Raw genomic sequence first — 23916 nt, 5'->3', positions numbered from 1 at the left:
AACAGGAACGAAAAAAGGGACAGGATGGATTTGGGCAACCTACACAAGCAGTGATGAACTATTTACAAAAAAACAATAAAGTTTATTCATTTGAACGTTAAATATCTTGTCTTTGTAGAGTATTCAACTGAATATAGATTGAAAAGAATTTGCAAAACAAAAAGATTTTGGTTTTGTAAAACAAAAAGAAGGAATGTCCAATGAATGACAGTTTGCATTTTAAAGTTAAATTCTCCACAAAAATGAATTTTACAACACTATTCTATTTTTTCAGATGCACTAGTATCTTCATGTACACATACATAATTATGGTGTTATAAGACTTTCTGAGAAAAACTCTGAAAGGGGAAGCATATTAAATATTTTTTCAACACTATATTAGTAGATAACATATAAAATATACTTACTCTTTCCATGCTAAGATTGGCTTGAAGTGGTCTCACATAAAGGATTGAAGAACCAACCCCTGCCTCTGTGGTGAGATACAAGGGTGTGTATCCACTCTCTGGACATGGAATTATCTCAAGCGTTTTGGACCGTGTCATTCCGCTAGTTCGCAACAGCTCAAAGCCCCCTCCTTCCTGAAGCTTTGGGAAGCTTTTTGTCAACTGATTTTGGAACTCTTGAGCATCACAAGCCCGGTCTATAAAATAAATATTGGTTATGTATACTTTTGATCTCTTTTGCAGCAGGCAGCAGGCAAAATGTTCCAAAAACTGGTCAGTTTTACAAATGCACACTATGCTATTAAAGAACCTCACCTGGGAAATGGATTTTCTTAAACCCCAAACCAGCAGTGGACAGATTTACTTTTTCGAATGCTGAGGGGACACTGCAGTCTTTCCTCCCTCTCAAACAGAAGAAATTGTGCGTAAATGACTGAAGCTGCACTCTCCACTTAGGGTTAGCAGCTGGCAGGACTAGACGTCTCTTTCTGGTTCCTGACTGATAGGGGGCAAATGCCCGGGCGACCTCACCTTAAAAAAAAAAATGCATATTTAGATGTTTGCTTTTCACATGGATTGACTTCAACATCTGTCTCCCTAGCTATGGCTGTCGCGGTGAAAGAATTTCCCCTGCGATTCTATATGGTGGCTCAACACCGCGATATGCGGTGTGATGCGATATGTCCCCCTTACAGTACCTCTGCGGCCCCCTGGGGGGGCCCACAGGTTGAAAACCACTGCTTTAGTGTATTTATTGTTAAGGAATGATGTATATCATTGTTTTTAAACGGCAAAGATGACACAGTTTTAAGACTAGTTAAATACATGTTTATTATCAAGAACACAGTAAAAATAGATGCAATAAGAACGCACAACCTTTCTCCTAAATATTTTAAGTACATATCTGAACGAGATTTTTGACAAATAAAGGGAATCTGTGTAAATATTTTAAGTACATATCTGAACGAGATTTTTGACAAATAAAGGGAATCTGTGTAAATATTTTAAGTACATATCTGAACGAGAATTTTGACAAATAAAGGGAATCTGTGTAAATATTTTAAGTACATATCTGAACGAGAATTGTCTGGCTGTCCTTTTTCATTTGGCTTGAAGCCGAAATGCTCCCAAACCGGCGACGTCGCTTTTAGTTTTTTGACCAGAATAGCTTCAATAGTCTCCATCTTTGAAAAAACAGAGACAGACTCTAGACCAGTGGTTCCCAACCTATGGGTCGCCAAAGATCCACGATGGGTCGCGAAGCCCTCTTGATTTTAAGGGGTTTAATTTTAATACTATATATAGTCTAGGGTAAGCAAAATGTTGGGTCGCCAAAGCTTTCAATGGTAAAAATATGGGTCCCTGAAGAAAAAGGTTGGGAACCACTGCTCTAGACCACCAGAATTTGTGACCCATTTCACCTCCATTTAAAATAGTGTAAAACCGACCAAATCTTCTCACAGAACACCTGTTAACACCGCCCATCTCCCGTCAGGCAGAGATCCAACCCCTACTAGATTATGATTTGTATATTCAAAATAAAGATCCTTTAAATTAAAATAACAATTGTTATAATTTGAGGGGCCTTTCAGTAATATTTAATGTATGCACGGTCTAAAAAAAAAAACAGCGTGGGGGCTAGTTTGACCGATGGAGGCTGACTCAGTCGCACTCAGGGGGTGCAAATCGCAGCGGTTCGGCACATCACACATTCTGTATAACCACCTTTAATATATAATATATCGACATATATATAATATAATAATATCGGCAAAAATATACCAATGTTACAGAAACACAATTCTCACCCTGAACAGCATTTTGAGCCGCTTGTGCTGCCCTTGAGGTGCAAGGCCGACTGCAAGATGGCGAGTTCTCTTCATTTGACGAAGGAGCTTCGTTGCTGCTGGTGGCAACAGATGAGGCGCCTTCGGCTTCTTCCAGGCCATTAAGAGCCTCTCGCAACAAATCTGCCACCCATGCTTTCTTTGTCATTTCTCTAGCTATTTTGATGCGAAAAAACAGCAAATATTAAAACCTTATGGCAGAAAACTGCAGCCGTTTACAGGAGCCTCTCGCGGAAGCCTGTAGGTAGTAGGCGGAGTTGGATATCCAGCCCTGCCCTCACTTGTGGTCTCTACGCAAACACACGGCCTGCTGATTCTTGAGGCACTGTGTGGCACTTGAAATACGCATACAGCGCCGATTTTTCAAGAAGCACTGAAGCGCTTCAGTAATCGGTGATCGATTATATTTGTCCAGTCCAACAGGTCCCGCCCCAAATTTGAGGGAGCACTCCTATTGGACAGTTATTAAATTTACATGTGGCACGATTACAGCGCTTGCCTAGACGGAATGCAATCCTATGCATTGTGATTTGCTTTTGCACATTCGCAGCGCCACACAGTGGAATACAATGCCGTTCGTTAGATTGCATTTTAAGGTGGCTTGTGACACTAATTCTGCGTTTCTTTCTTTAAATACAAATCCACACACACTGGAGCTATTGATTTTCATTGTGGCATGTTTTCATCACATCAGTGTTTAAAAGCAATCTCGTAAGTATTACATTTAAAGGAGGAGTTCATGTTTAAAGTACCTTATGGTGAAAAGTAATACCGCTGTGCCTTGATTACATTTCAAGGTGTATTTCATTAAATTCTGGCACTAATTCAGCGTTTGGTTTTGAAAATGCAAATAAGTGCGTATTGTTTTTCAATAAAGAGATCAAGTGCAATGAAATGTAATGTAAAAGTAGTTTTGCATTTCATTTTGGCACTTATTCTGCATATTAGTGAGGAAAAGCAATGCATTTTGTTGATTGTTTTTACATTTTTCCACCCTAGTGTTTGCTTTTCAATTTGGCACTAATTCCTCTCCATAATAACTCTCAATATATTATTTATTCAATCAAATATTACAGTTGCATGGAAAAAATGTTTGCTTGTTGCTCTATTAACATAAATCCTTTTAATTTGTCATGTCATGAAATCCAAAAACTCCATCAATCAAGAACCAAACTATTCAAGTGAATAGAAATGACATCAAGTTATATTAACTTTGAAATTATTAACTGAAATAAGGCTTAATAAATATAAAATCAAAAATTGTGAGCTGTTAAGAACATAGCATTTCCTCAGATTTAGCAGTTCCTCATCCAACCACTAGTGGGAGCTGCAGCAGCAGCACCACAAGTCCGCAGTCTTTACTGAGTCAGAGCTACAGCCCAGCCACGGGCTACAGGGCTCAGCTCAGCCAGTCTGGAGCGTTTTTAAAATTTTTAAGTTCTTCTGTGTATGAAATAAAGATTTTTGTAACCGAATAATACAGCTCTCTACAGTTCATCTTTCAGCCCAATCAGCTAACAGCAGCCGTTTAGAGCATGAGTCACTGCTGGGATTACATTATAAACAGGTCAGTTATCGCGCTGCTAACCTCAGGATGTTTATAACTACGGAGTTTAGAACACACCACGGCTGCAAGGTTAGACTGTTGAAGGCTACTGAAGACTACTAAAGGCTATTGGAGGTTATTGAAAGGGTTATTGGAGCAGAAATCAGTAAAGGCTGGTTAGATAAGTGATTCACGTCCTCGTACTTTGCTGCGGTGAAACTGTGACTAGCGCTGTCACAGTGATGTTTATTAACCTCATTAAAACAGATTTTGTCAGCTATTGTCTTATAAATATTTACACAGAACTTATATCTCTCCTAAAAAGCGTTTATTTTGGTCAGTAACACTCTTCGTAACACAAAAGGCATACCGGTCTTTCGCCTTGAAGCACAGCCGTCCGTCTGCATTAACTTTTTCTGGACATAATTTCTGGATAAACATTTATATGTCTCAATTCCACCCGCGAAGTTACACCTTCCCTCCGGCAGGGTTTCCACATCAATGACTACACTGCCGTGTAGTGGCAGTAAGCCGTAACTTTGCGGGTAATACAATCGACAAGCATTGTGGGAAATGTATTTTTTGGTCAAAGAACGCTTCTGACCTATTTATTATAGACACTAAGATCTTACAATCTCTCGCGGGCCACATAAAAAGACGTGGCGGGCCACATTTGGCCCGCGGGCCTTGTGTTTGACACATGTGGTATAGAGTGTGTGGGGTGTGGAGAGTGTGGGGTGGGGTGTGGAAAGTGTGTGGGGTGGAGTGCGTGTGGGCGGTGTGGAGTGTGTGGTTTGGTGTGTGTGAGGTGGCATGTAGAGTGTTTGGTGTGGAGTGTATTGTGTATGGAGTGTATGTTGTGGGGGGGTGTGGTCTGTATGGGGTGTGGTGTGGAGCGCGTGTGGTGTGGACTGTGGGTTGGGGTGTGGAGTGTGTGTGGTGTAGAGTGTGCGGGGTGTGGTATGGAGTGTTTGGGGTGTGGAATGCGTGGGGTGTGGAGTGTGTATGGTGTGGGGTGTGAAGTGTGGGGTGTGTGTGTGGTGTGGGGTGTGGAGTATGTGGCGTTGAGGGTGTGGTGTGTGGAGTGGAGTGGGTGGGGTGTGGAGTGTGTGTGGAGTGAAGGGTGTGGTGTGTGGTGTGTGTGGGGTGTGTGTGTGGTGTGTGGAGTTCGTGGGGTGTGGAGTCCGTGGGGTGGGCTGTGGAATGTGTGGGGTGGGGTATAGAATTCGTGGGGTGTGTATAGAGTGTGGGGTGGGGAAAGTGTGGGGTGGGGTGTGGAAAGTGTTCATACCTGTCAAGTCTCCCGTTTTGGCCGGGAAACTACCGTATTTTACTCCTCTTTCCCGCCGTCCTCCCGTATTAGTATTTTCCCGTAAATGTCCCGTATTATATTAACATTAAAAATATATATATATATTATTGAGGAGACAGGGAGCTGACTGCTCTGTGTCTCTTAGCCAATCGTGCAGCCGGTTCAAGGAGAAAGTCCCGCCTTTCAGTAGAAACAGCCAATCAGCTTGCAAAGGAGGGTCAGTGTGGGGAAGCCACAGGCAGCTAGTCGGAGCAGCTGATGTTAAAACATATCTGGATATACAGCGATTTTTCTAAAAGAAAGGGAACGGTAGGCTAATCATGGAAACTGTGATGAGATTTTTCTGATAGCTGTTTAAAAATACTCGTCTCTGAAATAAAACACACAGATTAAACCTTTAAAAATAAAAAAAAATACAGCTTGAACTAGAAATGTTAAAAATTAACTAAACTGATCAGGGGTGGAGTGATCAAAAGATTCAGTTTGCAGAATTTGTGCACCCTTTGTTCAATTTTAAATCCATTAAATAAATAAAAAATATATTATAAAAAAGAGTGCATTTATGCCAAAAAGACATGAAATCTTAACTTTTAAAAAAATATTTGGAAAAGTGTTTTTAATTTGGCTGTATTAAAAGAATGACATATGTAGGAATGTCCGCAACATTTCAGATTCTGATAATCTAATTGTGTGTAAGTGGTTCACATGTCGTTATTTTAGATTTTTCTTTGTAAACCTGTCTTAAAATGTAAGGGATACTGAACCTACGTTGGGCTGGTGGGACAACTTTAAGCGGACAGAGGAAAATATCCCTTATTTTTTAATCTAAAATTTGACAGGTATGAGTGTGTGGGGTGTGGTGTGGAGTGTGTGGTTTGGTGTGTGGAGTGTGTGTGAGGTGGCATGTAGAGTGTTTGGTGTGGAGTGTGTGGGGTGTGGAGTGTGTTGTGTGTGGGGTGTGGTGTGGAGTGCATGTTGTGTTGACTGTGGGTTGGGGTGTGGAGTCTGTGTGTGTGTGTGTGTGGAGTTCATGGGGTGTGGAGTGTGTGTGGTGTAGAGTGTGCGGGGTGTGGTATGGAGTGTTTGGGGTGTGGAATGCGTGGGGTGTGGAGTGTGTATGGTGTGGTGTGTGAAGTGCATGGGGTGTGGAGTGCGTGGGGTGTGTATGGTGTGGAATAAGTCTAGGGTGTGGAGTGCGTGGGGTGTGGTATGGAATTAGTGAGGTGTGGAGTGTGTGTAGGGTGTGGAGTGTGTAGTGTGTGGGTTTGGGGGGTGAGGAGTGTGTGTGGGGGGTGGCGTGTAGTGTGTGGTGTGTGTGTGGGGGAGTGTGTGGGGTGTGGAGTGTATGGTGTATGGACTGTGTGGGGTGGGGTGTTGCTAAGTGGTTGCTAGGCAGTTGCTATCATTTCTAAAGTGGTTGCTAAGCAGTTGCTATCGTATTCCACATGGTTGCTACGTGGTTGCTAAGCAGTTGCTAACGTTTTCCAGGTGGTTGCTGCGCTGTTGCTATCTGGTTGCTAGGCAGTTGCTAACGTATTCCACATGGTTGCTAGGCAGTTGCTAACGTATTCCACATGGTTGCTAGGCAGTTGCTAATGTTTTCCAGGTGGTTGCTAAGCTGTTGCAATCTGGTTGCTAGGTAGTTGCTGTCATTTTTAAAGTGGTTGCTAAGTGGTGGCTAGGCAGTTGCTGACGTATTCCACATGGTTGCTAAGTGGTTGCTAGGCAGTTGCTAACATATTCCACATGGTTGCTTAGTGGTTGCTAAACAGTTGCTAACGTATTCCACAAGGTTGCTAAGTGGTGGCTAGGCAGTTGCTGACGTATTCCACATGGTTGCTAAGTGGTTGCTAGGCAGTTGCTAACATATTCCACATGGTTGCTTAGTGGTTGCTAAACAGTTGCTAACGTATTTCACAAGGTTGCTAAGTGGTTGCTAAGTAGGAAGTTGGTAGGAAGTTGAAATAATTTCTAAAGTGGTTGCGAAGCTGTTGCTTCCAGGTATTCCAGGTGGTTACTAAGGTATTGCTAAGTGGTTGCTAGGCAGTTGCTAATGTTTTCCATGTGGTTGCTAAGTGGTTACTAGGCAGTTGCTAATGTTTTCCAGGTGGTTGCTAACTGGTTGCTAAGCAGTTGCTATAATTTCTAAAGAGGTTGCTAAGCTGTTGCTAGGGATTTGTCTTACACACTCTCACGTGTAACCTGTTACCCCAAAGTATTAGGGATATATACTACTTCTTCCGACCCTCTTTCTCCATCACCCCTGCCCTTTCCACTTTAATCTATCAATCTATCCATCACGTGTGCTCCGTGTCTGTTGAACCACAGGGAGACTTCTACCCGGTTGAACAGCTGGCTGGTTGTACGTGGGATTGGTGTGTTTTTTTCGCATGATTGAAAAATTTGGTCGCACTCTAGAGCCCTGCAACATCTCCTTGACAGAAAAAAACATATCCAAAATGTACAGGTTACTATCGTTATTGGATCAAACAGTCTCTGTACCAACAAAGAAATGGGAAGGTGACCTTTCAATTACTCACACTGCCAATTTCTGGACAAACACTCTCAAAAACACATTTAATATCATATACAGAATAAAGTAATATACAGAGTTCACTACACTAGATAAACTTCATAAAATGAGAAATCTGTACACACTGTTCACTAAACACCCCAGACAGCTACATAAACACTTTATGGTACTGTCCACCTGTCAAAGACTTCTGGCAACTGATCATAAAACACCCAACACCACTACTGAAACAGCCTATCCCCCCCATCCTCATCACTCTGTCTGCTAGGAGAAGCTTCAAACTCAAACCTACACTAGGAGGGCAACATTTTGGAGGCGCCAACCTTCACCAAAAAAAAAAAAAAACATCCTCACAAATTGTAAATCAAGGGAAAACACTCACAGAACACATAGAAATGGAGAGAATATCAGCATCTATTAAAAACAGATCTCAAGAACACACAAAAATAAAGTTGATACCTAGCCCTAGTCCTGACCATTGAATAACATGACGTGCTTTCAGGCTTGCTATACATTTTGAATGCATTTTATCTCTTTGGTTATGTGATCACATCAATAAACTTGGCTAAAGCTTAAAAATGGCATTAACCATTGCTGTGTTTTTTATGAAATGAAGCATATCTGTTAAGCATTATTATATGCATGCCCAATTACAACCAACAGATGCTATACTCCTTACTAAAAGATCACCTTTACCTTTCTTTCTTTTACTGGACCTCGGCAATTGATCTGTCTCACCGTCATTTTGCCCTGCATTTTCTTGTGGTAAGGAAGAAGGTGCATCACCGCCTAAAAGTAAAAAAATAAATAAATAAAATAAATAAATAAATATATATATATATATATTAGTCTTTATATTCTGTGTCCTCCCTGTTTTATTATGTCTGATACAAATCATATCATACGTAATGAGCTCTTACTGAACTGACAGACTACTAAGCTCTTAAGGTAAATTATGAAATTGGCCCAAAATCAGCACATCTACGAAAAAATATGAAAGTTTAAAACCTTACCCCTCACATTTTTTTTTACCTCTGCACTTCGTCTCTCTCCTCTGCAGCTTGCTCTGCATGGACTTGTGGTAATGGCATAAGGTCATCACACTCTGAGAAAGCAAAATGAAACTGAATAAACACCATTATTATTATTATTATTATTAGGGGTTCGAGCACGTAGTGCTAGAAACCCTATTGTAATTGTTCTGATTATTATTATTATTATTAGGGGTTCGAGCACGTAGTGCTAGAAACCCTATTGTAATTGTTCTGATTATTATTATTATTATTATTATTATTATTATAGTTCTTATTCTTTTTCTGCCATAGAAGTGATTGGGCAGAAGAAACCGTAAGGCCTACAGGGCTGAGACTTGGTCATATGGTAGTACTTCTCACCGCTACTCAGATTCAAAAGATGAGCCCGATCGGCCTCAAGGGGGCGCTATGGCGAAGGTCAACGCGTTTGGCCCCGTAACTCCTACGCACTGATAGCTAGAGCAAAAATTCTTGCATTATATGATTCCTTGTTTAATGGCAAATCAAAAAGCTCCACTTAGATTTTTTGCTATTTAGCATAATATGCAAAACCTACTTTTGAGAACTTGTTCTAAACTCATTGACCAATCCTGACATGTTTGGTGTCAAACAACTCAGCAGAGTCCCAACCTCAATAATTATTAAAAAAATCTTGAAATTTGCAAAAAATATGGCCGCCATATGCAAATTAATCTTACCGTGGCACACCCAAATTTACTTTAACAGCTGTAACTTTTGAATGCTTAAACCGACACTAATGCCACTTTAGTCCTATGATGCCAACACGATTCTGAGGTAGCATGTCAATCTGTGTAGACATACGCCCCCAGGGGGCGGAGCCAAAGCTAAAAATCTGTTTCTCAGGAACCGTACAAGCTATGAAGCTCTCCTTTAGCATGTATCATCTATGGCCTATGTCCTAATGTTTTACAGAAGGAAAATTTGATATGCAAATTTTTGCAATCGTTATTAGCCAATCAGTTTCCAGCAGGCTTTTGACAGGCTAAACAATGACCAATCAGGACGATACTTATACCCTACATGTATTTCAGGGCCTTCTATCATCCATTAAAATATGGCGTTGATTGGCCTCAAGGGGGCGCTATAGCAGAAAATCAGTTATATCTAAAGGTACAAGTGGCCTAAGCTTGTTATTCTTTTTTAGTTGTATACATTGCTGTAGCCTTTACAACTTTGTAATTACATATGCTTACCAAAAATGCAAAGATTTTCATCAGTGGCCAAAAGAGTAAAAATTGCTCTTTTCGAACTTGTCTTTAAGTCCTTAATCAATCAAAACAAATTTGGTCCTGATGCAATCTTGAGACCCTGTAGGTAAATAATTATCAAAAAAATCTTGACATTTTAACTATTTGAGGCCCATAAACCTTGATCAAACATGTACGTGAAAGCCTTTTCAGAGTTATTTGGCCAAAACTCTGTCAAAGTTTAAAACATGCCAAAACTGTTGAAGCTACTAATTAACAATGACATTTGAAGTACATGTGCCAAGTATGAGCCAAATAAGTCTTCAGTAGGCTCTACAGTGAAAAAATAACTATTTTCAATTTATTCTATTTATCGCTATTTTCCAACCTAAATGGACAGAAGACTGGAACCTTTCACCCTATCAACACACAAATTTATACACATATATAGACTGATAATCTGATCTTTATTGCAAATTTTCAGCCAAATCGGACATGTTTCGCCTCTACAACGGCTGGAAAACTACAGCGATTTTGTAGGCCTCAAGCCTGTATTATCGCTTTTTTCAAATCTAAATGGACAGAAGTCAGGAACCTTTGACCCTATCGACACAGAAATTGACATACATATATAGACTGATATTGTGATCTTGATTGCAAATTTTGAGCCAAATCAGATATTTTCTGCCTCTAATATGGCCAAAGAGCAACAGCCATTTTGTAGGCCATAAGCCTGTATTATCACTTTTTTCAAACCTAAATGGTCAGAAGTCAGGAACCTTTGACCCTATCAACACACAAATTTACATACATGTATATACAGACCACTTGATCATGAGTACCAATTTAGAGCCCAATCGGACTTTTCTTCTCTTTTTAATAAATAGAAACACACTGATAGGGAATGTTCTGTCTTTCTGATAGAGTGATAGATTTCCAGCAGGTTATATGTGGTCTCTTGCTGCGCTCTGGTGGTCATTTGGTGAAACAGCTACAGGTGAATTATTCTAAATTAAAGCTCTGCTGAACTTATTTAATCTTGCTTGTCTTGCTTAATTGAACATATTTATCCTTCTTGTTCATGCTGGTCAGCCGCCTGGGTCATTCTTGTTTATGCTCCACCCACTTATTTTTTTTTTATAAATTTGCATAATATGCAAAAAATACTTTTGAGATCTTGTCCTTGGATCCTTGACCAATCATGACATGTTTGGTGTCAAACAGTTCAGCAGAGCTTACTCCTCAATAATTATTAAAAAAATCTTTACATTTATAAACAATATGGCCGCCATATGCAAATGAGTTCTACCATGGTGCAGTAAAATGTCTTTAACACTTATAACTTTTGAATGCTTAACCTGACACTAATACCACTTCAGTCCTTTGATCATTACATGATTCTCAGATACCCTGTCAGTATAAGTAGACATACACCCCCCAGGGGGCGGGGCCAATGCTCGATAGCTGTTTCTCTAGAACCATACAAGCTATCAAGGTCATCCTAGCCAATTATCATCTATGGCCCATGCACTAATGGTACACCAAATGAAAATTTGACATGGACACTTTTGTGGTCACTATTAGCCAATCACATTCCAGCAAGCTTTTAACAGGCGGAATGTTAATCAGGTCAAAACTTAAATACTATATACGGGTTATTTATATGCCCTTTTTATGCCTTGTGTTTTTTCAATTTAAGAACTGAATTTGTTTCACCAAATGCCCACTAGAGTGCAGTAAGACACCACATAAAACCTGATGAACACTACAGCTCAATTTATCAATGCTTTTCAACTAGTTTACTTACACCACTCATCTAGCATTGCCATTATGGTCTTTATGGTCACGCTGGTCACCCAGCTTGGTTATGCTGGCCATCCAGCTTGGTCATGCTGGCCATTCACATTGGTCATTATGGTCCTGCTGGTCATTCAGCTTTGTCCTCATAGTAATGGTGGTCTTCCAGCTTGGTCATACTGGCCAACCACCTTTGCCATGCTGGTCATCCAGTTTGGTCATTATGGTCTTCCAGCTTGGTCAATATGGTCAACAAGTTTGTCATCCAGATTAGTCATGCTGGTAATCTAGCTTGGTCTTCACAGTCATGCTGGTCATCCTCATCCAGTTTGGCGATGCCGGTCAACCGGCAACATGTTTTAAGCCTAACTGGCCTCCAGGGGTCTCTTTGCCTGTAACGCTCGAACCCCGTAAATCGCCGCTTGCGGCTATATTTATTATTATTATTATTCTTTTTCTCCTGTAAAAACAGTTGTGCAGCCTAAACCGTAAGTCATAGAGAAATGAAACTTGGTAGGTAGATGTAGGATCAGTGCATCTCGGTGGACAACAAAAATGGCACCGATTGGTCAAGTGGTGGCGCTATAAACAAGGAAATTAATTTTTCACAATTTTCTCAATAACTCAAAAACCATAAGACCTACATTCAAAATTCTTTTTTTGATGGATTCCTTGGGTCAATACCAACAACTTTCCAATTTGGACCATGCACTTCCGTCTATATAGATTTTGTGCTAATTTGCATAATATGCAAAACCTACTTTTGCAAACTAGTCCTAGGAATTTTGACCAATCCTGGCATGTTTGGTATCAAAATGCTCGTGAGAGCATGCGCTTCAATATTCATTAAGATAAAGGTGAAATATGTAAACAATATGGCCGCCATATGCAAATTAGTCCTTCCGGATATATGCCCCATTCACTTCAAGAGGTAAATTTGGAGCACTGTTTCTCAGCAACCGTGCAACCTAGCAAGTTGAAACTTTGCATGCAGAATCTATCATACAGCCTCTAAAGGATGTTCAAAGGGCAACTTAATCAATCAACATGGCTGAACACCATCAGCCAATCAGCATTCAGCAGACATTTTGGCAGGCTGAATGTTGCCCAATCTGGATGATATTTGGCAGTTATGTTCAGGTGGAGACACTGTAGTGACCTGCAAAGTGCTGAAACAATCCGCCCACTGGGGGGCGCTGTTCCAAAAAAACGAGTACATGTCAATCATGCTGTACTATTTTGACATCTAATTGTTTTTGCCATATTTAGTACAGTGGCTCTGACAAATTTCTCAATACAACTATGTTTAAAAAGTGCTTTGTTCATTCATAATTGCTAATTGTTTGAAAATAGCTATATTGAAACTACTCTCTGGATATTTGGCCTATCACCTCCATTTCAGTCTTGCTGCACACTGTAGAGTCTCTAGGTAAATGTTCATTAAAAACATTTGTGAAAATTTCACATACAATACTCTCCAGGCATCAAGCATTCTGTGCGTCCTTGGAATTTCTAACCTAAATTGCTGTAACTCTGCAGTATTTGCTGTAATCTCACAATGTTAAAGACCTCTGTACAATATCACTCTGATGAAGCGCCATTTAATACAGAACTAGATTAAGAATAACTTGACATTACATGTCATATCAGAACATTCACTCCTTTGTGCCTCTTCTCAACATTAATAACAGGTGAAAGACTTTTGATCATTTTAAATGTGACAGAATGTCTCCAATTGTGTTAGACCTTCTTACACATCACCATCCTATGCTCTAGTGGGCACCATTGTGCTAGTTGGTGCTTGATGAAGCGCCATTTAATTCAGAACTAGATTTATAATAACTTCGTAATTACATGTCATATCAGAACATTCACTCCTTTGTGTTAATTTAAACTTGTTTGGTCAAACATTTCAGCTTGTTCTACAAAGGTTCAAAGGTCAATCTGAATACCACTTTGTGAACATTCTGGTTGAAGCCACCTGATCAATACCAATAACATGTAGACACCTTTTGACTAATTCTAACTCACTTAATGAATATCCTACAAAGTTCACTAGATTTACATGTGAATTTAAGCACTGATCAGGTTGAAAGGCCTCTGCTCAACATTAATAACAGGTGAAAAACTTGATAATTTCTAAATGTGACAGGGCATCTCCAATCATATTAGACCTTCTTACACATCACCATTCAATGCTCCAGTAGGCACCATTGTGCAAGTTGGTGCTTGAACCCGATGATTGCCGCTTGCGGCTATATTTATTAGGGGTTCGAGCACGTAGTGCTAGAAACCCTATTGTAATTGTTCTGATTATTATTATTATTAGGGGTTCGAGCACGTAGTGCTAGAAACCCTATTGTAATTGTTCTGATTATTATTATTATTATTATTATTATTATTCTTTTTCTGCCATAGAAGTGATTGGGCAGAAGAAACCGTAAGGCCTACAGGGCTGAGACTTGGTCATATGGTAGTACTTCTCACCGCTACTCAGATTCAAAAGATGAGCCCGATCGGCCTCAAGGGGGTGCTATGGCGAAGGTCAACGCGTTTGGCCTCGTAACTCCTACGCCCTGATAGCTAGAGCAAAAATTCTTGCATTATATGATTCCTTGGTTAATGGCAAATCAAAAAGGCCATTCACATTGGTCATTATGGTCCTGCTGGTCATTCAGCTTTTTCCTCATAGTAATGGTGGTCTTCCAGCTTGGTCATACTGGCCAACCACCTTTGCCATGCTGGTCATCCAGTTTGGTCATTATGGTCTTCCAGCTTGGTCAATATGGTCAACAAGTTTGTCATCCAGATTAGTCATGCTGGTAATCTAGCTTGGTCTTCATGGTCATGCTGGTCATCCTCATCCAGTTTGGTGATGCCGGTCAACCGGCAACATGTTTTAAGCCTACCTGGCCTCCAGGGGTCTCTTTGCCTGTAACGCTCGAACCCCGTAAATCGCCGCTTGCGGCTATATTTATTATTATTATTAGGGGTTCGAGCACGTAGTGCTAGAAACCCTATTGTAATTGTTCTGATTATTATTATTATTATTAGGGGTTCGAGCACGTAGTGCTAGAAACCCTATTGTAATTGTTCTGATTATTATTAGGGTTTCGAGCACGTAGTGCTAGAAACCCTATTGTTATTATTCTGATTATTATTATTATTATTATAGTTCTTATTCTTTTTCTGCCATAGAAGTGATTGGGCAGAAGAAACCGTAAGGCCTACAGGGCTGAGACTTGGTCATATGGTAGTACTTCTCACCGCTACTCAGATTCAAAACATGAGCCCGATCGGCCTCAAGGGGGCGCTATGGCGAAGGTCAACGCGTTTGGCCTCGTAACTCCTACACCCTGATAGCTAGAGCAAAAATTCTTGCATTGTATGATTCCTTGGTTAATGGCAAATCAAAAAGGTCAATAGAACCACTAAGCTCCGCCCACTTAGATTTTTTGCTATTTAGCATAATATGCAAAACCTACTTTTGAGAACTTGTCCTAGGGTCATTGAGCAATCCTGTCATTTTTGGTGTCAAACAACTCAGCAGAGTCCCAACCTCAATAATTATCGAAAAAATTGTGAAATTTGTAAACAATATGGCCGCCATATGCACATTAGTCTTACTGTGGCACACCCAAATTTACTCTAACAGCTGTAACTTTTGAATGCTTAAACCTACACTAATGCCACTTTAGAGCTTTGATGCCTACATGATTCTGAGGTAGCCCGTCAATCTGTGTAGACATACGCCTCCAGGGGGCGGAGCCAAAGCTAAAAATCTGTTTCTCAGGAACCATACAAGCTATGAAGCTCTCCTTTGGCATGTATCATCTATGGCCTATGTCCTAATGTTTCACAGAAGGAAAATTTGATATGCAAATTTTTGCGATCGTTATTAGCCAATCAGATTCCAGCAAGCTTTTGACATGCTAAACAATGACCAATCAGGACGATACTTATACCCTACATGTATCTCAGGGCCTTCTATCATCCATTAAAATATGGCGTTGATTGGCCTCAAGGGGGCGCTATAGCAGGAAATCAGTTATATCTAAAGGTACAAGTGGCCTAGGCTTGTTATTCTTTTTTAGTTGTATACTTTGCTGTAGCCTTTACAACTTTGTAATTACATGTATTTACCAAAAATGTAAAGATTTTCATCAGTGGCCAAAAGAGTAAAAATTGCTCTTTTCGAACTTGTCTTTAAGTCCTTAATCAATCAAAACAAATTTGGTCTTGATGCAATCTTGAGACCCTGTAGGTAAATAATTATCAAAAAAATCTTGACATTTTAACTATTTGAGGCCCATAAACCTTGATCAAACATGTACGTGAAAGCCTTTTCAGAGTTATTTGGCCAAAACTCTGTCAAAGTTTAAAACATGCCAAAACTGTTGAAGCTACTAATTAACAATGACATTTGAAGTACATGTGCCAAGTATGAGCCAAATAAGTCTTGAGTAGGCTCTACAGTGAAAAAATAACTATTTTCAATTTATTCTATTTATCGCTATTTTCCAACCTAAATGGACAGAAGACAGGAACCTTTCACCCTATCAACACACAAATTTATACACATATATAGACTGATAATCTGATCTTGATTGCAAAGTTTCAGCCAAATCGGACATGTTTTGCCTCTACAACGGCTGGAAAACTACAGCGATTTTGTAGGCCTCAAGCCTGTATTATCGCTTTTTTCAAATCTAAATGGACAGAAGTCAGGAACCTTAGACCCTATTGACACAGAAATTTACATACATGTATAGACTGATATTGTGATCCTGATTGCAAATTTTGAGCCAAATCAGATATTTTTTGCCTCTAATATGGCCAAAGAGCAACAGCCATTTTGTAGGCCATAAGCCTGTATCATCAATTTTTTCAAACCTAAATGGTCAGAAGTCAGGAACCTTTGACCCTATCAACACACAAATTTACATACATGTATATACAGACAACTTGATCATGAGTACCAATTTGGAGCCCAATCGGACTTTTCTTCTCTTTTTAATAAATAGAAACACACTGATAGGGAATGTTCTGTCTTTCTGATAGAGTGATAGATTTCCAGCAGGTTATATGTGGTCTCTTGCTGCGCTCTGGTGGTCATTTGGTGAAACAGCTACAGGTGAATTATTCTAAATTAAAGCTCTGCTGAACTTATTCAATCTTGCTTGTCTTGCTTAATTGAACATATTTATCCTTCTTGTTCATGCTGGTCAGCCGCCTGGGTCATTCTTGTTTATGCTCCACCCACTTAATTTTTTTTTAAATTTGCATAATATGCAAAACCTACTTTTGAGATCTTGTCCTTGGATCCTTGACCAATCATGACATGTTTGGTGTCAAACAGTTCAGCAGAGCTTACTCCTCAATAATTATAAAAAAAAATCTTTACATTTATAAACAATATGGCCGCCATATGCAAATGAGTTCTACCATGGTGCAGTAAAATGTCTTTAACACTTATAACTTTTGAATGCTTAACCTGACACTAATACCACTTCAGTCCTTTGATCATTACATGATTCTCAGATACCCTGTCAGTTCAAGTAGACATACACCCCCCCAGGGGGCGGGGCCAATGCTCGATAGCTGTTTCTCTAGAACCATACAAGCTATCAAGGTCATCCTAGCCAATTATCATCTATGGCCCATGCACTAATGGTACACCAAATGAAAATTTGATATGGACACTTTTGTGGTCACTATTAGCCAATCACATTCCAGCAAGCTTTTAACAGGTGGAATGTTAATCAGGTCAAAACTTATATACTATATACGGGTTATTTATATGCCCTTTTTATGCCTTGTGTTTTTTCAATTTAAGAACTGAATTTGTTTCACCAAATGCCCACTAGAGTGCAGTAAGACACCACATAAAACCTGATGAACACTACAGCTCAATTTATCAATGCTTTTCAACTAGTTTACTCACACCACTCATCTAGCATTGCCATTATGGTCTTTATGGTCACGCTGGTCACCCAGCTTGGTTATGCTGGCCATCCAGCTTGGTCATGCTGGCCATTCACATTGGTCATTATGGTCCTGCTGGTCATTCAGCTTTGTCCTCATAGTAATGGTGGTCTTCCAGCTTGGTCATACTGGCCAACCACCTTTGCTATGCTGGTCATCCAGTTTGGTCATTATGGTCTTCCAGCTTGGTCAATATGGTCAACAAGTTTGTCATCCAGATTAGTCATGCTGGTAATCTTCACGGTCATGCTGGTCATCCTCATCCAGTTTGGCGATACCGGTCAACCGGCAACATGTTTTAAGCCTAACTGGCCTCCAGGGGTCTCTTTGCCTGTAACGCTCGAACCCCGTAAATCGCCGCTTGCGGCTATATTATTATTATTCTTTTTCTCCTGTAAAAACAGTTGTGCAGCCTAAACCATAAGTCATAGAGAAATGAAACTTGGTAGGTAGATGTAGGATCAGTGCATCTCGGTGGACAACAAAAATGGCACCGATTGGTCACGTGGTGGCGCTATAAACAAGGAAATTCATTTTTCACAATTTTCTCAATAACTCAAAAACCATAAGACCTACATTCAAAATTCTTTTTTTGATGGATTCCTTGGGTCAATACCAACAACTTTCCAATTTGGACCATGCACTTCCGTCTATATAGATTTTTTGCTAATTTGCATAATATGCAAAACCTACTTTTGCAAACTAGTCCTAGGAATTTTGACCAATCCTGGCATGTTTGGTATCAAAACACTCGTGAGAGCATGCGTTTCAATATTCATTAAGAAAAAGTTGAAATATGTAAACAATATGGCCGCCATATGCAAATTAGTCCTTCCGGATATATGCCCCATTCACTTCAAGAGGTAAATTTGGAGCACTGTTTCTCAGCAACCGTGCAACCGAGCAAGTTGAAACTTTGCATGCAGAATCTATCATACAGCCTCTAAAGGATGTTCAAAGGGCAACTTAATCAATCAACATGGCTGAACACCATCAGCCAATCAGCATTCAGCAGACATTTTGGCAGGCTGAATGTTGCCCAATCTGGATGATATTTGGCAGTTATGTTCAGGTGGAGACACTGTAGTGACCTGCAAAGTGCTGAAACAATCCGCCCACTGGGGGGCGCTGTTCCAAAAAAACGAGTACATGTCAATCATGCTGTACTATTTTGACATCTAATTGTTTTTGCCATATTTAGTACAGTGGCTCTGACAAATTTCTCAATACAACTATGTTTAAAAAGTGCTTTGTTCATTCATAATTGCTAATTGTTTGAAAATAGCTATATTGAAACTACTCTCTGGATATTTGGCCTATCACCTCCATTTCAGTCTTGCTGCACACTGTAGAGTCTCTAGGTAAATGTTCATTAAAAACATTTGTGAAAATTTCACATACAATACTCTCCAGGCATCAAGCAATCTGTGCGTCCTTGGAATTTCTAACCTAAATTGCTGTAACTCTGCAGTATTTGCTGTAATCTCACAATGTTAAAGACCTCTGTACAATATCACTCTGATGAAGCGCCATTTAATACAGAACTAGATTAAGAATAACTTGACATTACATGTCATATCAGAGCATTCACTCCTTTGTGCCTCTTCTCAACATTAATAACAGGTGAAAGACTTTTGATCATTTTAAATGTGACAGAATGTCTCCAATTGTGTTAGACCTTCTTACACATCACCATCCTATGCTCTAGTAGGCACCATTGTGCTAGTTGGTGCTTGATGAAGCGCCATTTAATTCAGAACTAGATTTATAATAACTTCGTAATTACATGTCATATCAGAACATTCACTCCTTTGTGTTAATTTAAACTTGTTTGGTCAAACATTTCAGCTTGTTCTGCAAAGGTTCAAAGGTCAATCTGAATACCACTTTGTGAACATTCTGGTTGAAGCCACCTGATCAATACCAATAACATGTAGACACCTTTTGACTAGTTCTAACTCACTTAATGAATATCCTACAAAGTTCACTAGATTTACATGTGAATTTAAGCACTGATCAGGTTGAAAGGCCTCTGCTCAACATTAATAACAGGTGAAAAACTTGATAATTTCTAAATGTGACAGGGCATCTCCAATCATATTAGACCTTCTTACACATCACCATTCAATGCTCCAGTAGGCACCATTGTGCAAGTTGGTGCTTGAACCCGATGATTGCCGCTTGCGGCTATATTTATATTTATATTTGATTAATTGAAAAAATAAGACAGATTAATCGATTATCAAAATAATCGTTAGTTGCAGCCCTATATAAAATGTTTACATGACATAAAATATGGATGTAAGGAAAACACAAATATTCAAATTATGAATAATAGCTTCAATAAAACTTTAGCTATAAAGGAACCTGTCACCCAAAATTTTATTTTATGAAAGGACATACAACTAAAAAAGAAACAGCTTTAAAACACCGTCATATTTGAAAAACAACAAAAAAGCAAAAGCCTAAACCACAGCATCAACAAAAAAAACATCAGTTATATTGACTTACAATACACAGAAACCCCCATAAACACCTAAGGCATATTATTTCTGATGTGTCCAAACATTAAACTGTGTCTCTTCTGCTTAGTGATCAGTACTGCAAATTTATTCTTCAAAGTGTATTTAATCTATGTTTCTGTTTGCATTTTAGGTTTCAGAGAACATCAGGGATATGACATCCAGTGCACAAAACAGACACTAATAGAGGTGACTCAGCTGCAGTTCACTGCCAAGCCGCCAAGAGGAGAACTGCCCTTAACGATTGCAGATCTGAGCCCCAGACAGTTGGTAAGTATCTTGGTTTCATCTTATAATTGTCCTAAAAGTGTTTTTGGATACATGTGAACTGTGTACGCAGGGGTCACCAATCCAGTCCAGAAAGTGCCGCTGTGGTTGCGGGTTTTCATTCCAACCAGGCACGGGCACACCCTGTATGGGTGGCCACTTGTTTGGGGACTGAGACTGATTGAACAAGTGGAATCAGGTGTGCCGCAGCTTTGTTGTAATGAAAGCCTGCACCCTCACCGGCCCAATGTGGACAAGATTGGTGACTCATGGTTTACAGTTTTCTGTGTACAAGCAAAAATTATGCCTAAAACGTCATCTGATTTTGACACATATGTTCACAATAGACAGATATTACCAATCTAGACAAATATGGCTTTTTTCATAGGGATTTACTTGTTAATGAAAATGTTACATGGCTATGTGTGATTTATAGTCTGCTGTCTGATCAGCAGTGTGGGAATCTGTGTCAATCATTACTTAGTGAATTCACTCTATGAAATAATATTTAAAGACTATGGACGGCTTGGGAATGGACACATTTTTCATCCAATGTAAAATCTGTGGCTTGATTGCAGAGTGTAATTCTCGAGACACACACACACACAGGACAGAGTGGAAGTCATAGTTATTGCTTCACAGTTTCACACCATATCCTGAAAACAGACACTGATGCATTTTTGCCATATTAGATATTTAATAGACATTGTTCTTTGAGTACATGACCAAGTCTAATAAGTTTTTTTTTTCATTTCTTTAAAATTCTTCTTTTTGCCTGTGTGTGAAAGTTGTGTTAAAAATCAAAAGTAGGCCCTTTAACCCAGAAATATAAAACCTTTTCATAGATTCACAGGTATTTAGAGAGTAATCCAATTCATACTTTGTATAAGTGATTAAATTGAGACATTCAGTCTGAAAGTGATTTTTTTGTTTTTTGTAAACTGTAAATATGTAACCAAGATTAAATGCAGCTTGATACTATACCGACTCTTTGCATCTTCTTGTAGGTAGGCACACTGGAAGCTGCAGTGTGCAGTATGGATGACTCACCAACCATGGTGAACATCAGACAGTCACAATGCGAAGTACTGAACTGCTGCATTGGAGACAGAACCGGCAGAATACAACTGTCGTTATGGGACAATCAGATGTCCATGGTCAAAGAAGGACAATCCTACACTTTCACAAACCTGTCAACAAGAAACTTTATGGGACAACTGGTTTTAACAAGCACTCGCCAGACAAAAATTCAGTCCCTTGACCGTACACTTGAAGTTGCAGTTGAACAAGGCACCTGTGACTCTCAGAAGTCCTTGAAACAGCTCAATTCCAATGTAGTGGGTGCACAAATAACTGTCAAAAAACAGTGCCCCACGTGCCACACTGCACAGCACATTGACAACTCAAAGGAGGTCTACCATAGATGTCAAACGTGTAAAATGTTGCGTCAAACTAAAAGCTACACCACCAAATGCAGTGGTTTGCTTCTTTTTGAGACATGTGAAGGTGAGATTACTATGAACATCTCACACTCGATCATTTCAAAGTTCATTCAGCCAGCAGGCTGTATTGATGCAATGGACTCTCAGGACATTGAGGAAAGCTTCCTTGGGGCTGGCATCTTGGCAGTCACGTACACACATGACAACAACATTGCAGACATTCAGCAAATGGTGTCTGAACACCATACACTTCCTAAGGAACAAGGTGACAGCCAAACCCTTGTGACTGACACATCTACAGAAGAACATGACAACGATGAAGAGTTAGCAGCTTGTGCTGTATCAGCGCATGAGTCAGTTCTCAAATCAGAGGACAAACTGCCCTTGATTGTTCAGCAACCACTGGACAACGTCATCAGTGAGATGGACAAAGCAACCCCTGAGTGCCAAGGACCTAAAACTGGTGACCTTCACACAATTCCAACTGTTACTCGCAGCAAACAAAAAAGCTGTAACAAAAAATAATTGAAGAACTTTGAAAAACGAGTTGGCACACCACAAAAATGTGTACCTGAGGAACCATCTTCATCAGCATGCGATGAGGACTACATTGACAGCCTTGACAGTCTGTACAAAACCTGACCAGTGCGCGCTTCGATCTAACAAAACTTGGTGATAGAGCTGTACACATTCACAGTGACACTAACCAAGTTTGTTCTTAAGTAACAATCTTTAGTTTATTTATGTAGAACATATGCTGCCTTGTTTACGTTGATAATGTTGTTGTATGCATATTTGTTATTGCTTAAAGGAGAACTCCGGTGTAGTAAAACATGATAAACAGTACTTACCTTTACTACCGTTTTCCCACAGCTTTTCGAGATACAAAATGTTTTCCATTTTTGCCGTATGGGCTCCAGAATGGATGGCACAGGGCATCAGTTTTCCCCCGTAGATAAAATTGCTGTTTACACTGTTATCTAGATCAACGTAACTCCACGCCTCAGTGGTAGAATCTGGAGAGCCCTGACATTTAAAATGAGGCATTAAGAATTTAAAAAATGAACAAAAATGCAATACAATCTTTGTTTATGTTTGTAGCAGAAGCTAGTTCTCTGGGCGCCGCCAACTTAAAGTAAAGCCAGAGATATTTTCAGTCAGGAGACTGAACAATTAGGTAGTAGAAGGCTATACTATTTGCTCAGTCAGCCAACTATAAAATATCTCAGGCTTTACTGTAAGATGTAAGATCTAGGTTACACCGTGAAATGTAAACAATGGCTTTTATTGCGTTTTTATGCATTTTTAAAGTTCTTAATGCTTTGTTTTGGACGTCTTGGCTCTCCGGATTCTACCAGTGAGGTCTGGAGTTACGTTTGAGTCTGGATGACGGTGTAAAAAGCGATTTATCTGCGGGGGTAAAAAGATGCGCCATAACGCCCATTCTGGAGACCATATGGCAAAAATGGTAAATATTCTGCATTCTGGAAAGCTCTGTGAGAACGTGGGTTTGATATTTGGCAAAGGTTAGTATTCTTTTTCATGTTTTACTACAGCCAAAGTTAATTTCACACTGAAGTGACTGAAGTCCCAGAGAAGTTGTTTGTTTTTAATTGGTTGAAATGTGTAACAAGTTTTCACAGTTTGCTTATTTAAGACTGTTTGTCTTTATATTTTGTACTTTTTTGTGCTAATTGCTTGTATTAAACAATTAACATGCTTACCTTTACGTTATATAGTGAAGTTATTTCTTGTGCATTAGCTATTTGTTACATATGTCTTACATTGATAAATCTGTCAATACTCAGCCAAACACTTAATAGTTAGTGTAAATGTTTCCAATAAAGTTTTTTGACTTGGATGAATGTAGTGACTTGGCATTTCTAACACAAATGTGTATGCGCTTATGGCAAAATTGTGAGCACGTGCATAGTTGTATGGTAACTATTTAACAGTGTAGATCATACACACGTTAAT

The 23916-nt window shown here is 39.5% G+C and overlaps 2 protein-coding genes and 1 long non-coding RNA gene across 3 annotated transcripts; 2 read left to right on the top strand and 1 right to left on the bottom strand.

Moving 5' to 3' along the window:
* Positions 1-262: 262 nt before the first annotated feature.
* LOC125795229 (uncharacterized) lies at positions 263-3297 on the bottom strand. The gene is made up of 4 exons (XM_049473726.1): positions 2255-3297; positions 762-977; positions 408-643; positions 263-286 (listed from the first exon to the last, which is right to left on the bottom strand). The coding sequence occupies exons 1-4, from the start codon at positions 2439-2441 to the stop codon at positions 263-265; spliced, it is 663 nt and encodes a 220-aa protein (XP_049329683.1). The 5' UTR covers positions 2442-3297.
* An 8261-nt stretch (positions 3298-11558) lies between these two features.
* LOC125795247 (uncharacterized) lies at positions 11559-19909 on the top strand. The gene is made up of 2 exons (XR_007434253.1): positions 11559-12240; positions 18158-19909. It is a non-coding gene; the product is annotated as an uncharacterized LOC125795247 (long non-coding RNA).
* A 12-nt stretch (positions 19910-19921) lies between these two features.
* LOC111190047 (uncharacterized) lies at positions 19922-23662 on the top strand. Its single transcript, XM_022663786.2, has 2 exons — positions 19922-20500; positions 21505-23662. Exons 1-2 carry the CDS (start codon positions 20264-20266, stop codon positions 22462-22464), a joined length of 1197 nt encoding a protein of 398 aa, XP_022519507.2. The 5' UTR covers positions 19922-20263; the 3' UTR covers positions 22465-23662.
* The last annotated feature ends 254 nt before the right edge of the window (positions 23663-23916 follow it).

This window comes from Astyanax mexicanus, unplaced genomic scaffold (assembly GCF_023375975.1).
Source record: "Astyanax mexicanus isolate ESR-SI-001 unplaced genomic scaffold, AstMex3_surface scaffold_45, whole genome shotgun sequence".
Lineage (NCBI taxonomy): Eukaryota > Metazoa > Chordata > Actinopteri > Characiformes > Acestrorhamphidae > Astyanax > Astyanax mexicanus.
The sequence above is the reverse complement of the archived record's forward strand: the minus strand, read 5'-3'. Positions and strand labels throughout refer to the sequence as shown.

Excerpts from the sequence above, each read along its gene's own strand:
- LOC125795229 (XM_049473726.1), bottom strand. The coding sequence starts at position 2,441 with ATGACAAAGAAAGCATGGGTGGCAGATTTGTTGCGAGAGGCTCTTAAT. Across the intron at positions 978-2,254 it reads GGCTCAAAATGCTGTTCAGG|GTGAGGTCGCCCGGGCATTT; the intron begins GTGAGAATTGTG and ends TTTTTTTTTAAG. Across the intron at positions 644-761 it reads TAAGAAAATCCATTTCCCAG|ACCGGGCTTGTGATGCTCAA; the intron begins GTGAGGTTCTTT and ends TTTATTTTATAG.
- LOC111190047 (XM_022663786.2), top strand. The coding sequence starts at position 20,264 with ATGTGTCCAAACATTAAACTGTGTCTCTTCTGCTTAGTGATCAGTACT. Across the intron at positions 20,501-21,504 it reads ATCTGAGCCCCAGACAGTTG|GTAGGCACACTGGAAGCTGC; the intron begins GTAAGTATCTTG and ends ATCTTCTTGTAG.